At 41.2% G+C, this 16,122-nt stretch overlaps 1 protein-coding gene across 4 annotated transcripts in view; it reads left to right on the top strand.

Moving 5' to 3' along the window:
- The window catches only part of CWH43 (cell wall biogenesis 43 C-terminal homolog), a 59,637-nt gene that overhangs the window by 33,263 nt on the left and 10,252 nt on the right, over positions 1–16,122 (top strand). For 3 of the 4 annotated variants that reach the window (XR_008296328.1, XM_027056526.2, XM_027056530.2), the window contains exons 10-14: positions 332–437; positions 1,512–1,647; positions 3,292–3,441; positions 8,787–8,931; positions 13,696–13,757. Coding sequence is in view for 2 of the 4 variants with exons in the window: in XM_027056526.2 (XP_026912327.1) it covers positions 332–437; positions 1,512–1,647; positions 3,292–3,441; positions 8,787–8,931; positions 13,696–13,757 (599 nt within the window). In the remaining 2 variants the exon portion in view is untranslated. Of the gene's footprint in view, positions 1–331; positions 438–1,511; positions 1,648–3,291; positions 3,442–8,786; positions 8,932–13,695; positions 13,758–14,436; positions 14,526–16,122 lie in introns of all 4 variants that reach the window. The other variant, XR_003419217.2, reaches the window with a different exon arrangement.

The following is a 16,122-nucleotide window of genomic DNA, read 5'->3' as shown; positions in this document are numbered from 1 at the left end:
ATTTATTTATCCATTTTCCTATTTTTCCTATTGAAACAACAGCCAGGTTGCTTCTAATTTTTTGCTATTATAAATGATGCTTATTATAAATGCTCACTTTCCAAATATTCCTCCTCACTTCCAAGCTTAAGCTGGAAGCTCATAGAAGATTTATTATTAGAGTATCACCTAGCAAATAGCTCCCTGTTTTATGAATTAAATGTGGGAAAATTCACCAAGAAAATTCCTTTGCTGAAATATGAATTTTGGTAGAGAGAGGTGGAGAAAGCTGGGTGATTGGAACCGCCATTGTTCCTAGTCATTGTAAATTACCATTAAAATTATTCCTCAGGGACCAGCCACAGAGGTCTCTGCTGCCATCTGGCCTTTTCGGTTTGGCTATGACAATGAAGGATGGTCCAATCTAGAAGGATCGGCTCAGCTGCTCAGTCAAACAGGTAAGCCTTTTACCGGAATTAGTTCCAGGTTTTGAGAAACCGCTGTTGTTATTTTTATTTTGAACGAGATCATAAGGAACAGGAGGAGGCTTTGCTGGATCATAAACTAATCTCATAAAAAGGCTTCATTTTGGTAGGCAGCTGCAGAAGGATTAAGCTACCATAACCACATCTGTCTTTGAGAGCAGTCAATTCAGTTGATCCTGAACAAAGCCTCACACTGAGTATCTGCAGGGAATTCTTGTCAGGCCCCTGCTCCAAGAGATACTCTTCCTGGTGCTTTCTGTTGCTTGGGGACCCACTATGGGGGACCCAAAAGCAGTCAGATCAAAAGGCAGAATGGGTCAGAGTGAGGGCTCATTTGTGAAGCACATTGCTTTCAAGAGCCTAAGGGCCAGTTTTTAAGTTTCTGTGCCCTGGGGTGCGCCTCTTTGTATGAAGCATCCTTTAAATAGGTGCGGGTATTTGGTTCTTAGATCAACTTTGTGGAACGTGGAGCAAGGTTTGTGAAGGTCTAAACTGTTTTGGTTGCTCCTAATGATAAGCATGTCCCCTGAGACATACTTATGCTGAGAGTCTATATGATTCTAATGCCAGTAAGGAATTTCCGTGGCCTTTCTTCTTGACTATAGGCCCCGCGGGACAGCTGGTCCGAGTCAGAGAAAACCAGTAAACTTACTTCTGTGCCAATACCATGGAAGTGTTTTCCCAGGAATAAAATGCCGTTACATACCACTTTGTATTTCTGAACATAAGTTGCATATTTGAAACAAACATTATGCTCATTTGAAATCTTGGGAAAGATGTTAAAAATATTTGAAAATGTAAAAGATACATTTTCATCCTTTTCTGTGTTTTCTCCAGGTGTCCCATGTTTTAATTACATTCTAAACATGGGAAAACTCCTCTTATGGCTCAGGTCTGACCCATTTCACTTTAGTGACTCATTAGAAATTACTTTGTTTTTTGATTTATGAGGAAAGGCAAAGGGTTGAAGAAGAAAGTTTTACTAACTGTTTTTGCATACCTGTGGTTAATCACTACATGCTTTTTTTTTTTTTTTTTTCTGAATAGGTGCAGATTTCATAACAATTTTGGAGAGTGATGCTTCTAAGCCCTATATTGGGAACAATGACTTAACCATGTGGCTAGGGGAGAAGTTGGGTTTCTATACCGACTTTGGCCCAAGCACAAGGGATCACACGTGGGGGTGAGTGTACTTTGGGAACACAGCCCTGAAGACCAGGAAGCTTGGGCTTAGAGTGGAAGGTTGATGTTCTCATTCCTTTGTCCTATGAATATGCCTTAGGGGTGCTTCCTGGGAGGGATGAGAAGGTGCTGAAGATAGCATATTCCGTGATTGTTTTTCATGGTGGCCCAGCTGCTGGATATTTTCAATTCTTCAGCATTATAAACCATTCAGTGTAGGAGCTGAGGGTTAGCTAAGCGTGTCTGACCTGGATGCTGTCCTCACAGGGCTTACATTCTGGTGTGAAGAAACAGAAAATCAATATGTACACATGGAAATAAATAGGAATTTGAAATCGTGATAAGTGCTATGTAGAAAAGGAACATGACTGGGTAGGAGGGGCAGGGGATGCTGAGGGATGGTCAGGAAGGTCTCTTTGCAGACCTCACCATGAGGAGGACCCAGGACCTAGCCGTGGGCAGTGCTGAGGGAACTGCCAGTGCAAAGACTTGAGGCAGGGTTAGGCTTGGTGGGCCTAAATGTGGGGACTGAGGGGGAACCAGTAAGAGATGAGGTCAAGGGCAGGCCCCTGATCTTAGAAAGTCACATAATCCATGCTGGGGACTGAGGAATTCAATTTTGACGGGAAGCCATTGGCTGCGTTTTAAATGGGAGCCATCTGATCTGATTTACATTTCAAAAAGATCCTTCTAGCTGTTCCTAGAACAGCTTGTTGGGGGCAAGGATGGGAGCGAGCAGGGAGACAGGTGATGAGGTAGGTGCACTAGCACAGGTGAGAGATGACAGTAGGAGCCGTGGTCATGGGGAGAAGGGGGGTGGGCAAATTTAAGACCTACTTTGGAACAGAGCTGACAGGACTTACTGATGGTTTAGATGTCAGGGGCCAGGAAGTGATAAAAGACAACATCTATGTTTGTTACCCAAATACCTGATAGGACATGTTGTTGTTTAATGGGACGGGGACAACTAAGCAGAGCAGACAGATTGTGCTAAATTTGAGATGCCTCTGGACAGTCAAGTGACATCTAGTAGGATGTTCTGTGCAGCATGGAGGGCCAAGTGGGACAGGATAAGCTGGACATGTGCACAGATTCAGGTGACATCACTGTAGAGGTCATCCTGTTGGAGGGGCTCCATGAGGGGCCAGAGAGAGTGCATGCAGCCAGGGACCAGGGAAGAGACCTGGCTGAGATCTGAGCTCTGCTCATCCTTTTTATATATAGTTCTTTGACTTAGAGTGAGGTAGAACATGTTTTCATATCTTTATTGGACAGTTTATAATTCCTAATTTTGTAAATTGTTACTTTGTGTCCTTGCTGGCAAGATTGTACATTCCCAAATGTGTTGATTAATATTAGAACTATTTATGCAAATATGTTGCCAGAGTAACAATTTAAGGAAAATAGATTTTGTGTATTGCTAACTGCCCTTTTTGTGTCTCCATAGTATTTAATAAAACAGAATTGATGGCATTGTGCTTAGCGACATAAAGAGACATGCTAAATAGCAGAGATGCAATGTATTGTCTCAGACAGCCATATTAGTGCTTTGAGCACATCCCTTTTTAACACATGTGCTTAGTCCTGTCTCCATGATATGGTGGGACCAATAATGATGCACATGTTTCTTTTCATTCCAATGCAGGATTATGGTTTTGTCCCGATACCCAATTGTGAAGTCAGAGCACCACCTTCTTCCATCACCAGAGGGCGAGATCGCACCAGCTATAACAATGACTGTTAACATCTCGGACAAACTGGTGGATTTTGTTGTGACACACTTTGGGAATCATGAGTGGGTTTCTTTGGTCTTTCTAATAGTACACAAATGCCAAGAAATATTATTAGTACATTACTTTGATTTCAACGCAGTGACTTTTCTTTTTTTTTTCCTCCCAAAGTATTTTTCCTTATGTAGCTGGTTTTAAAAAATGAAGCATAAAACATTTGTGGGTGGTCCTTAGAGATGGTACGGGGCAGCAATGATGGCTGTGTTAGCCAGCAATGGCCGAGCAGGTGCTGTGCTAAGTACATTATTGCATTTAGTCTTTACTCTGTATAATGTTAGTACCATTATAGCCCCATTTTACAGATAAAGACTGTGGACTGAGAGAGGTTAGATGGAAAGTCTGAGAGTGTCACCCAATGAGGCATTAGGTAGACCTAACTCAGAGCCTGCATGTACTTGGGACCATGTGGTAAACCGGACTACAGAAAAATGAAATATTCTTTTCCTACAGGATTATGACAGTTGGAAGTACTGTTAGGATTTGAGGGTACTAAATGATACTCTGTTTTCCTCATGTTTTCAGAGTCCACTGATGGGTAGGTAGAGGAATTTGGCAGGGACATCAAAGTATCTCTTAATTCTGATAAACTTATGTGGATGGCGTGGCTTAGTTGTGTCTATGTGGACCTGCTAATTCATCCGCCAATAATACATGAAACTGCCCCAAAGCAGCCGACCCACCAGCAGGTGCAGTGTCTGCCTTGTCAAACTCTCCCCTTGGTAGAGAGAATATCCCAGAAATACCCTGTCTGCAAACTGGCAGGCTCCAAGGAGAAGACAGAGGAAGGACTTGAGACAAGCATGCCCAGTTAATTCTGCCAAACTCAACTAGTTAGGAAAGTTTTCCCCAAGTGTAAAAGGTGGGAGATAGAGGCCAGACATGGTTTTCTAAGCAAGTCCTTCTATAAGGAGACATGAGGAACGGGGAATGAATTTTATCCCCAAAGGATAACATTTACAACCAGTGACTTAGTACTGAATAAATCATGAATGATGCTAACAATGTAATATAAAAGCAAAGATAAAAGTATATAATTTGTACTCTGCCATACTAAACATTCTGTAATAATAATTGAAAACGGTAACATAAAGTACTATAATACAGGGCATATAGGTCCTATCCACATTCATGACAAGAGGCCACTGAGCTTTGAAGTGACATACAGTACATTAGAACAACATGGTTGTACTATAAGTTTCACCTAAACAAAACTAATGTGTCTGCTACCTTTATTTTCCTGTTACCTCGCTTTTTTCTCACAGCATCATGTGGCTCTGTGAAGGCATACTTGAATATTTTCTGAACGAAATCAGACTTAGCAATATAAACAAACCATCCAAATGTAATTATGTGAACCATTCACTCACCACACTCTTGCTTGTCTTAGAAATAAAAAGGGTGTTCAGAGGACAGATGATATAGATGATGGTCCATGTCTCTTTAGAAAGCTATTTGAAGAAATGCCTCTGTTTCTCTCAATAATTTTCATGTAGCAAGCACAGGCATTCCAAAATCATTCCACTGACCTTAAATTGCCCTGGGTTTAGCTTTTAAAAAATAGCACTTTTATGATTAAAGTTGCAAGGTCTTAACCTGAGAAACAGTTGAATAAAGTCCTTCCCATTTTTCCTTTGCTTTTTCCCCCTTGCCCTCTTCAACCCCCTCCAACCTCCAACATGTAAAGAATAGACTTGAAAGAGAAGACTAAAGATAGCCCTCAGAGTGTGTTTGGAAAAGAGGAGGAAAGGATTACCTTTTCTAACTTTCTATTAACTACATATTTAAAAAAAATTTTTTTTTAAACTTCGAGAGAGAGCAAGCCCTAGCAGGGGAGAGGGGCAGAGAGAGAGAGAGAGAGAGAGAGTAGTTGTGTAAGTGGGGGGGGGGGGGCAGAGAGAGGGAGAGAGAGAGAGAATCCCATGCAGGTTCTGCACTGTCAGCACAGAGCCAAACTTGGGGTTTGAACCCACGAACTGTGAGATCATGACCTGAGCCAAAACCAAGAGTTAGATGTTTAACCACTTAACCAACTGAGCCTTCCAGGCGCCCTGTATTAAGCGCATATTTAAAGCTCTCTAATCAAAACCACACTTTTCACATGTTCTCACTTATTCACTTGATTTAATAATACACACACACACACATATATACAATGACAATGACAGCAGTGACAAAGCTAGCTAACATTTACTGAGGACATGTAGCACCAGGGAGGGAGGCGGTGTGTTTGAGTGGTTAAAAGCATGAAATTCCAGAGCTTGGAATCAGACAATCTGGTTTGAGTCTAACTGAAGGTGTATCCTTCACCAGGTTATTTAATCACCTTGGGCACCAGTTTTCTCATTTGTAAATCAGGGGCAATAATCCATTGTAGGGTTCTTGTGAGAATTAAATATTATCTCATGCAAACTACATGAATACAGCAAGTGCTCCATTAATACTGGCCATTGTTATTAAACCAAATCAGATAACCCTAAATGTAAGGTCTGTTGGGCAGCTAAAAAAAGAATTCATTCATCAAACGCAGATCAAGCATCTGCCGTGTCCCAGGCACAGTGCTAGTTGCAGTCTTTCCCCTTAGAGCCACAGTTCTGTGTCACTCCTTAGAAGCCCTGTCCATGAACCCTGTAGCCTTCCAACAGGTGACGTGAAGACGCTCATACACTGAAGGATTTGTGAAGCCATCATTACATATTTTCATTTGCCTTTGTTTTCTACAATACTAGATACAAAATTCTTACTGTGAGTAAATATTTAGAGATTTCGTTCTCTACTGATTATGGCATATACACACGAAGTCATATTAGGAATGAATTATGGAATGCTTATGCATGTTGTTAGCTGATTCAACAGGATTTTTAAAATTATTGACTACACAAATACCTCATTACAACCAATAAATAGGAAATAGCAGCATTCCTTAGAAGCATTTAGGTATACACCATAACTAAAATCAATGTTATTTTATGTAATTAACTGAGCCACCAGTCCATCACCACTTTGTTTTCTGTAACATCATAAATGTACAAAGAAGAAAGAGTGCAGAACCGGTAGTCTGTAGTTATACTTTTGGTCCTGCTGTAACATAACCTCAGTGAGTTCCAGTCCTTTTGTTTCTGAATGGGATGAAATTATTTTTTCCAGCCCACGTTATAGGGTTTTGGGGCTGATCACATATTAACTGATAAGGAAATATAAAATGTGTTCTCTCTCTTGCTCTCTCCCTCTCTCTCCCCCATCTCCTTTCCTCTCCTTTCTTTATACTCATACATACACTATTTATTTTTATTATCGTCACTGGATAAAATTTATCGACTGAGAAAATATGAAACCAAATTCATAGATTATTTTCCAATATATTGCTAATATATTTGTATGAAAACACTATCTATGGTACAGTGACCTTGGAATTCTCTAGTGGTACAGTGACCTTGGAATTCTCTAGACCAGATTTGAATCCCAGTTGTGTGTATCAGAAGGAACAGAATTCACTGCAGACCTAATAAGGGACTATTTACCAAGAGGCTGGAAGGATCAAAAGAAGAGATAAGAGATACTATAGTATTCAGGAAGAGGGGCCACAGGCAAAAAGAATGCAGCTAATGGGGAAGAAATACCACAACTTCTCTCTCCTTTTTATCTCCTACTGGTGCCTGTAGTTGACCAAACCTAACTGGAAATCAGCAGAAAAGGGAGCCCAGGACATGAAATCTGCCTGGGTTGGCTTCTCAGGGCACAGAGGAGGACTGAGAACAGATCCAGACAGGGCAGTTGGAAAATAACCATAGGCATGTTACTTAATCTCATTTAAAAATAGAGCTAATGATGAGCACTGGGTGTTGTATGGACACCAATTTGAAAATAAATTATATTTAATATATAAAAAAAGAAAAAAAATAGAGCTAATGCCTGCCTCTCAGTTATTGTGAATATTCAGTATCAAAGATATTTAATAAATGGTCATTCTTTTCACTCTTCCATTTCTTAAGGCATCTTTGAATGGTACTCAGCTGTCTATACATTCTTATCTAAGCTTAGTTCTGCCTTCACATCCTACCTTCCTACATCAATGAGGTTTCTCCAATATTCTCAGTACTTGGTGATGTCTATCTGCCTTTGTCACTGGTTTTTGTCTGTTTTTTTACTGAACAGTCATTTATTAGCTACTTTTCTCTATAAATGCCTGTGTTGGTTCTGCTGCCTATTTGCTCTTGGATCCATTCCTGGCTCGTGTCCCTCTTGGCTACACATCACAGGGAACCACAGTTCCCAGAGTCTGTTGCCTTCTGGCTGCTGGGTAGGTTTAGCTAATGGAAGACATTAGTGCAAGGCTGGAGAGCAGGAGGAGGAGAGAAGAAGAGGTGTCTCTCATTCTCTCTCTCTGCTTTCTGTATTGTTTCTGGCTGCAGCTGAGTCTCTCCTGTGACTCTAACTCCTCCTTAGATAGCCCCAGCAACCTCTGGGCTGCCTCCTCCATGGCTGGCTTGCAGACACTGGGAATATCATCTCCTATTGTTGTCCCTCTAGCCCAACAAGTGGTACTGGTTGCTAAACTCTGGTTGCCTCACTGATTCCTGTTTTGCTTCCTATCAGCTAGGTAACCAGTTTCCTATATTAAATTCACCCTGTTTGAAACACCTAGAGTGGTTTCAGGTTTCCTGGCTGGATCATGTCAAATATGATATCCCTATTTTTCCCCAAACAGACCAACTGTAAAACCCTCAAAAGCATGATGTACCTACCTAATTATCTCAGCTACACATCAGCGGTGCTTAGACTAATAGAAGCCTCATGTTTAGCCAGGATTTGACCAGGAGAAACTCGGGAGGCTTTTAGTAAGTGTTCAGTTGATGGAGCTGAGTAGGTTACATAAGCCTGGTGTGCTCTGTGAGTGTTAGGATTCTCTCTCTTACCAGTACTTCTCGCTCTTTTTAAATTCTATTTTATTATTATTATTATTATTATTATTATTATTATTACCTACTAGTCTTTAGCTGTAATACTGGTGATCAGGTCTCAGATTACTGACATAACTTCTTCTGACGAAAAGTTGAGCAAATGCTATTTTAGAATAGGTATTTAAATCAACTTGACTCCAACTAGTTTGTGGGGAGAGATCATGATCTTAGTCCAAAGTCTGTCAGCCTACCCAGCTGAAGCGCTGGGTCTCTGTCTTGTTCATTGGCATAACATTCAGTCATTTGCCCAAGTAGGAATCACTCGGGTTGTGTACTGTTTGAAGATCCTCTTTGGGAACTTAGATACCTAGTACTTTTAAAAAATGGTCTTGCAAGTACAATGACGAAGTACATTTTTTTAAGAAGTACATTTTTTTTTTTTTGCATTTTAGAGATGACCTTGACAGGAAACTTCAGGCTATTGCTGTTTCAAAACTACTGAAAAGCAGCTCTAATCAAGTGATATTTCTGGGATATATCACTTCAGCACCTGGTTCCAGGGATTATACACAGCTCATTGAACACGGCAATGTGAAGGTAACATAATCTTAATAGGATTTCTGATTTCCTAACTCAAATGTTTCTTCTTCACGTTAAAAAAAAACCCCAGTGCAACAATTTAATATGTATTCTGATTATATACTGCTGCGTAGAAAACTAAGAAACATAGGGGCTTTAAACAGCAGCAGTCCTCGGTTGCTCACAGATCTGCAGTTTGGACAGGGCTGGGAGGGCATAGCCTATCTGTGCTTCATACAGAGATGTGGCTCAACTGAGGACTGGAGGATCCACTTTGCAGATGACTCACAGGGGGCAAGTTGCTGTTGGCTCTTGACCAGGAGCCCAGTTCAGGCTTTGGGTGCGGGGTCCCGGTTTCTCTCCATGGGCTAACTTGGGCTTCCTCCCTGCAGATGGCTGGGTTCTCAGAGTGTGTTTCAAAGAGAACCAGGACGAAGTTGTATTGCCTTGTATGACCTAGCCTTGAGTTACATAGTGTGACCTCTGCCATCATCAGAAGCCTGCTCACATTCAAGGAGGAGAAACAGAAATCCCATCATTTCCATGGGAGGAGAATCAATGTCACATTATAAGAATACCATATGGAAAGTGGGTTATCGTAGCCATGTTTAGGAACTATAATCTGACACATTATGCAAGTTAATTATGATGTTGAGTGTAAAAGATAGAATGAAATATATAGAGAGGCTGGCTGATCAGCCATATAGGGCCTCACTAACTGAATTTAGTCCTTACCTGTTTGGGTCCAAAACCTGAATTTGTCAGTGTACCCAGATATAATCATGCTCTGGGGAACTGACACGCAAATCAAATCCTTGAGACATACATACACTAGAATGCTAATAAATGCAGTGACTTATAATGAGAAATATAATTGTTATATTCCATTAAGTCCTGTGTAGATTTCTTGGTCCTTTACCTTTTGTTTTCAACTTCATCTTCTTGAGATATTTGCAGAGAAAAAAGCTTACCTATTTTACCAAGTGCTTGGAAAGACATGAGAAAGAGCATAGTATGAATAGGGTTTCTACTGTGGCTTAAATAGCAGAGAACTGTATTTCTTTTTTTTAATTTTTATTTGTCTAAACATATTTAAAAAATTTTTTTGATGTTTATTTTTGAGAGAGACAGAGAGAGAGAGAGTGAGAGAGAGAGATAAAAACGTGCACAAGCAGGGGAGGGGCAGAGAGAGAGGGAGACCCAGAATCCGAAGCAGGCTCCAGGCTCCCTGCTGTCAGCATAGAGACTGATGTGGGGCTCAAACTCACGAACTGTGAGATCATGACCTGAGCCGAAGTCAGATGCTTAACCAACTGAGCCACTCAGGCACCCCTTATTTATTTATTTTTTTAATATTTAAATTTATTTTTGAGAGAGAGAGAGACAAAGCCTGAGCAAGGGAGGGACAGAGAGAGAGAGAGACGCAGAATCTGAAGCAGGCTCCAGGCTCTGAGCTGTCAGCACAGAGCCTGATGCGAGGCTTGTACTCAACAACCGCGAGATCATGACCTGAGCTAAGGTCGGATGCTTAACTGACTGAGCCACCCAGGTGCCCCTTAAATTTTTTAAAAATATTTTTTACTACTGTATTTCTTTATGTAAAATTCTGGGCAAGTGATCCCGTCCTGGTGCACTCCATGGTTTCAGGAATGTGTTCCTTCTATCCTGTGGCATCACTTTACAAGGTTTCTATTCCCAAATTTGCCACATGGTCCACGATGGCAGCATCCATGTTCTAGCTAGCAAGATAGAGGAAGGGATTAAGAAGGGGCTAAGAGTGCAAATTCCAGGAAACTGACTTCCAACACCTTACTTACATTTCATTGACTGGATGTAAAAGAAGTCAGGAGGTACACTCTTAAATCTTGATGATACACCCAGCAGCTAAAAATACTACAAGCTGGGGAAAAAGACAGTCAGATATCGGGGAGATGAGTGAATCTCTGTGACAATGGATAAAGCAGGAAGTGGAGTCAAGATAGACCCATGATTTTGGCTTTGGTCAGAGGGTTTATGATGGTGACATTATTAAAGAGAATTCTGAAGGAAGAAGAGCTTTGCAAAGATGATAATAAATTTAGCTCTAGGCTAACTCAAGGCATCTGTGGGATATTCATGGAGATGTCCAACAGGCAGCTGGATATATGGATTTGGAATTGAGGAGAACAGTCAGGACTAGAAAATAGATTAAGGAACTGCCACCATCTAGGTAATCGTGGAAGCCTTGGAAGTGGGTGATACGGCTACTAAGTTAGAGAAGTGTAAAAGGAAGGCCAAAGAGACCTCTGATAAAGTTGCATTTAATGTGGCTATCAGGGTGCCTGGATGGCTCAGTCGGTTAGGTGTCTGACTTCAGCTCAGGTCATGATCTTGCAGTCCCTGAGTTCGAGCCCCTTGTTGGGCTCTGTGCTGATAGCTCAGAACCTAGAGCCTGCTTCTGATTCTGTGTCTCCCTCTCTCTCTGCCCTTCCCCTGCTTGCATTCTGTCTGTCTGTCTCTCTCTTTCTCTAAAATAAATAAACACTGATGTAGCTATCATGGGGATGATGGTGAGCGAAGAGAAGGGAGATTATCAAAGATGTATTTATTTTGGGGAGCGTGCAAGTGGGGGAAGGGCAGAGAGGGGGGACAGAGGATCTGAAGAGGGCTCTGCACTGACAAGCCCACAACAGCAAGCCCGATGTGGGGCTTGAACTCACAAACTGCAAGATCATGACCCCAGCTCAACCGACTGAGCCACCCAGGTGCCCCAGGGAGATTATTTCAGAAGAGAGATTAAAGAGAGGTCAGAAGAAAAAAAGGAAATCCTGATACGTGTGGAGTCAGAGGCCGTATCGGTTACTTAGCACTGTGTAACAAACCACTTCAAACCTTCGTGGCTTAAAACAACAGTAGTTTAAGACTCCTTTGATTCTGTGGGTTTTCTGTTCTTGCCTGGGTTCACTCGTGTAGTCAGCTGGTGGCTGTGGCCGGGGTTCGAAGATGGTCCCATTCACATGCCTGGGGCTTTGGTGCTGGTCAATGGCTGGGCCTCTTTCTCCATGTGGTCTCACTAGCCCAACAGGTGCCTCATTTACCAGCTGTGTGACCTGGGAGCAAGCTATTTAAAATTTCCAGGCCTCAGTGGCCACATCTGTAAAGTGGTGAGAGTAATGTCTGTTGTATCACAGGGTGGATATGAGGATGAAATATAAGATAATGTCTGCAGGGCCCTCAACCTTGTATGTAGGGGGCACTTAGGAAGTGGGAGCTCTGTATATGTATATGTACTATGTGCATCTGGCTGTATGCATAAAATCAGATAAGATAAACGTGTGAGTACATAGTCTATAAAGTATAAAAGAATGTTAGATGACCATATTAGGCAAGTCTAAGAAACAATTGTGTCCTAATAAGAGAAGGAATTCGTATAGTGTGTGTGTGTGTGTGTGTGTGTGTAAGGGATATGGATGGTGTTAAGGAAGAGGCATTTTATTTGATTTTTATTTAATCCTCTGTTGGTTACCACTATCATGGTCAAAAGCTGTGTCAAGACTGGCAGTGAATTCTCATATAGCTTTTTCTATTAGGAAGTTTATTAATGCGGAGAGGAGTTTTAATCATAAATGCTTGGATGAACAGATTTTTCTCTTTAAGAAATGAGTATTTGAATTCTGCAGTCTTAAAATTTGACAGCATCTTTTTAAAAATCTAATAAAAAACATGACAGTTAAACATATTCATAGTTTATGGTTCCCAGTATATACAGCTGAATGACTAAATTTTTATTTCTTTCCAAGGCAAACCAAACAGTACTCTTTCAATTTTACTTGCTTTTTTCATCATTAACATTTTAAAGTTTAACTTTTAAAATGTAGTATAATTTTTTCCATGTATGCAAAGGCATGTAAATGGGTTGAGTGTGGCATATAAATAATAGTAAAGATTAACGAGCATCTATGTGTTCACCACTAAGCTTATGAAAAAAATGAAGAAATAGGTAATAAATGTGTTTTAGTGATTTAAAAACATATTTTAAGTTAAATTTTAATAGTAAAATTGAGAAATGATCAAAAGTGACGTATATTTTTTATTGATAGGATTTTTAAAAAGAAGGAGATGGAAATTTGTTCAGTATAAAAGCTCCATATTTAGTTTCCCACCACATTACAGAAAAAGAATATGTTTATGTTCTGCTTCTCTGATGAAAAATAACACCGGTCTTAAGCTTTCAACATCTAAAAGACTCATGGTTACTCCCCAAATGTGTTTATTTCCAATGATTCAATTTAACAAACACAGATTGAGCTCCTGCCGAATGCCAGGCTTCGTGCTAAGGACCAGGGCGGCAACGTGATGAAGAGTCCCTCCGCTCAGGAAGGGGAGGGTGGAGACCTAGAAACAAATAACTGTCCAGAATGGTGTAGCTGGTGTGTATAAAGTACTGCAGGGCATGAACGATGAGGATGCGGTAAATTCTGCTTGGGATGAAGGACGTGGAAAGCCACAGGAAGCCAGTGTCTGTATTGCTGATTCACCTCCCTAACCCTCTCTGTAGACCACCTTCACCTTTGTGCCCCCCAGCACCCAGTAGAGGGCCTAGATGGGCACCCAGTAGGTGCTCCAGGAATGTCTGTAGGGTGAATAAATAATTTGGACCTTGACAGATCATTAGGAGTGAGGCAGAAAAAACAGCATGCACAAAAGCATATTTATTACTGTCCTTCACACATTTCCTTGGCAATTCAGAATAGAGCACTGTTTTTTATGCTTTAAACATTCTCTTCTCTGTTCTTTATGTAGGATATTGACAGCACAGATCGAGACAGATGGTGTGAATATATTATGTATCGAGGGCTGATCAGGTGAGCATAGGTTTTTGACTGTTGTTGTTTTATTATCTCTTACGACTGAGATCTTTTGGGCCTATCCTGGAAGGAAAAAACTTTACAGACATCATTTTGTGACTTTTTATACACATTGATTTGGCTAGTTACACGGTTTAACCATTTTTTCAAGGCATGGTCTAATGATATAAGAAAGAATAAATGACAGAGTAAATTAAGCTTAATTGTATAAAAAGGATACTGTGTAAGTTATTAAGCATGAGAAACACATATTAACACATTAGGAATGGTACCAGTTTTGATTGTATGCATGGTAGAAACATCATGGACCATGGAATAAGTTGAATTCCAGCTTTGCCAAGTTCTAATCATGTAATTTGGGATAGGTTAACTCACTTGTTGGAATCACTACTATATTGTGGTGAGATCTCTAGGTAAGTTATATTTTTTAAAAAATCACCCCATATCAAAAAGTGAATACTATCCACATATGCATATATTAGGGTATGTATATTCCAAAATAATATACCTGAAGGATCTTAAAATTCAAATATGTAACTTTGTAAATCCGTTTTAAAAGTAGTATTTCCTTTAAAGAAGCTGAAGCAGTTTTAATACCAAAAAAGGGACTAGTCATTTATTCTTGGATTCACTCATTTATTCAACAAGTATTTATTAAACGCCTGTTACATGCCAGGCATTGTTCTAAGCAGTGAGGCTGTCACGGGAACCAAACAGAACCCTTGACTACCATACAGCTTACATTCCAGTGGAAGGAGACAGAAGGTAAGCACCTAAGAAAGAGAAGGGCAGGTGGTGGTAAATGTGACGAAAAGATGAATGAGGCCAGGTAAGAAGGATGGGGATGGAGCGTGCAGGCTGAGGGGTGGCTGTGGTGCGATCTTTAGGATGGGCAGCAGCCTGGAAGACATGAGGAAGGTCACCTGCATATATCCTGTGACGATCACTGCCAGCAAAGGGAAGAGCAGGTACAAAAGTTTGAGTGGCGCATGCCTGGTGTTGGTTGCCAACAGTGAGGGGCCCAGCGTGGCTAGAACAGAGAGAGATGGGAGGTGACATGAGACAGGTAAGTGGGGACAGATCCTGTGGACAGCGGATCTATTCACAGGTCCCTCCACTTACAGGGTTCTTCAGTGGAGGGAACATGCTGGAGACAGTCCTCGAAGCTCACAGCTTTCTCCTGCTAGTACACAATCTGTTTGGAGATATTTGGCCCGAGACCCCTAACTACCCTCCTTGGGAAAGTGCTGGGAACTCTGGTGTGGGCTCCTATGAATGGGCCTCCTGGGCCTTCGACCCTCCTCCGCACAGAGCACTTCATCACCCAGAGGTGTCCTGGCATTGGCTACCTGGTGAAGTTAGGGGCGATGTTGAACTGATCACCCCTAAGTAACATTCTAAGATCTGTGGTCCACATTTATGGAAGAAAACAGTTGCCTTGTAGGGATGATACAGAATCACAGGGTCAGCTTCTCTCCCGTTGGAGACATGGCTTGTTCAGTTATGAGTCATAGTCTGGTGAAAGCAAACCATTATGTCCAACTGTTCTTCACCTTATTTGTCACTCAACAAGTATTGGTGGAACATAATGTATGCAGAACACCAGGGGTATAAGTAGTAAATAAGATAGAGAAAGATCTGTACCCTGGCAGGAGAAAGAAACACAATAATTCCATGATGTTGTATTTTAGGAAGTGATGAGTGTGGTGGGGAAACATTGAGCAGGGTAAAGAGCATCCAGAGTATGGAGGTGGGGTGCCATTATAAGTAGGGGTTGGGTAGGTCTTACTGAGAAGGTGACATTGGAGCTAAGATTTAAAGCAGTGGACCATGTGGCTATCTGAGAGAAGACCCCTCCAGGGACTAGCTAGTGTAAAAGCCCAAAGACAGAGTGCCAGATGTATCTAAAGAAAAGTGAGGCTAGTGGGGGTGGAGTGTGTGTAGCTAAATGGAGGTGGGAGAAGACGTAACGGGAGTATATGGGCAGGGAGGAAGGCAGCAGGTCACAAGTTCTGTGGACTCTAAGAACTTTGGCCCTGACTTAATATAATGGTGACCTTTATTAGGTCCTGAGCAATTCTACGGGTTCATATGCTTACTGGGGTGAGACAAGGAGATGCTTGAGATGTCAGGATCATTCTGGTTACACTAATAACTCAGAAACTCCAAGAGGCCCAGAACATGCCCACATGGCTGCAGGACAGACAGGTCGACTATTATTTTGGGGTTTCCAAAGGGTTAAGGTGGGGGAGGGAGATGCTAAAGTATTAGTTTTGTAACATGTATATCAGATTGAAAACATTGTTTCTGTTTACATTCATATCAAAGTGGTTGTTTTCATGGGAATTTCTAGAAAACAGTT

This window comes from Acinonyx jubatus, chromosome B1 (genome assembly GCF_027475565.1).
Source record: "Acinonyx jubatus isolate Ajub_Pintada_27869175 chromosome B1, VMU_Ajub_asm_v1.0, whole genome shotgun sequence".
NCBI lineage: Eukaryota > Metazoa > Chordata > Mammalia > Carnivora > Felidae > Acinonyx > Acinonyx jubatus.
This window is presented reverse-complemented; position numbering and strand designations above follow the sequence as displayed.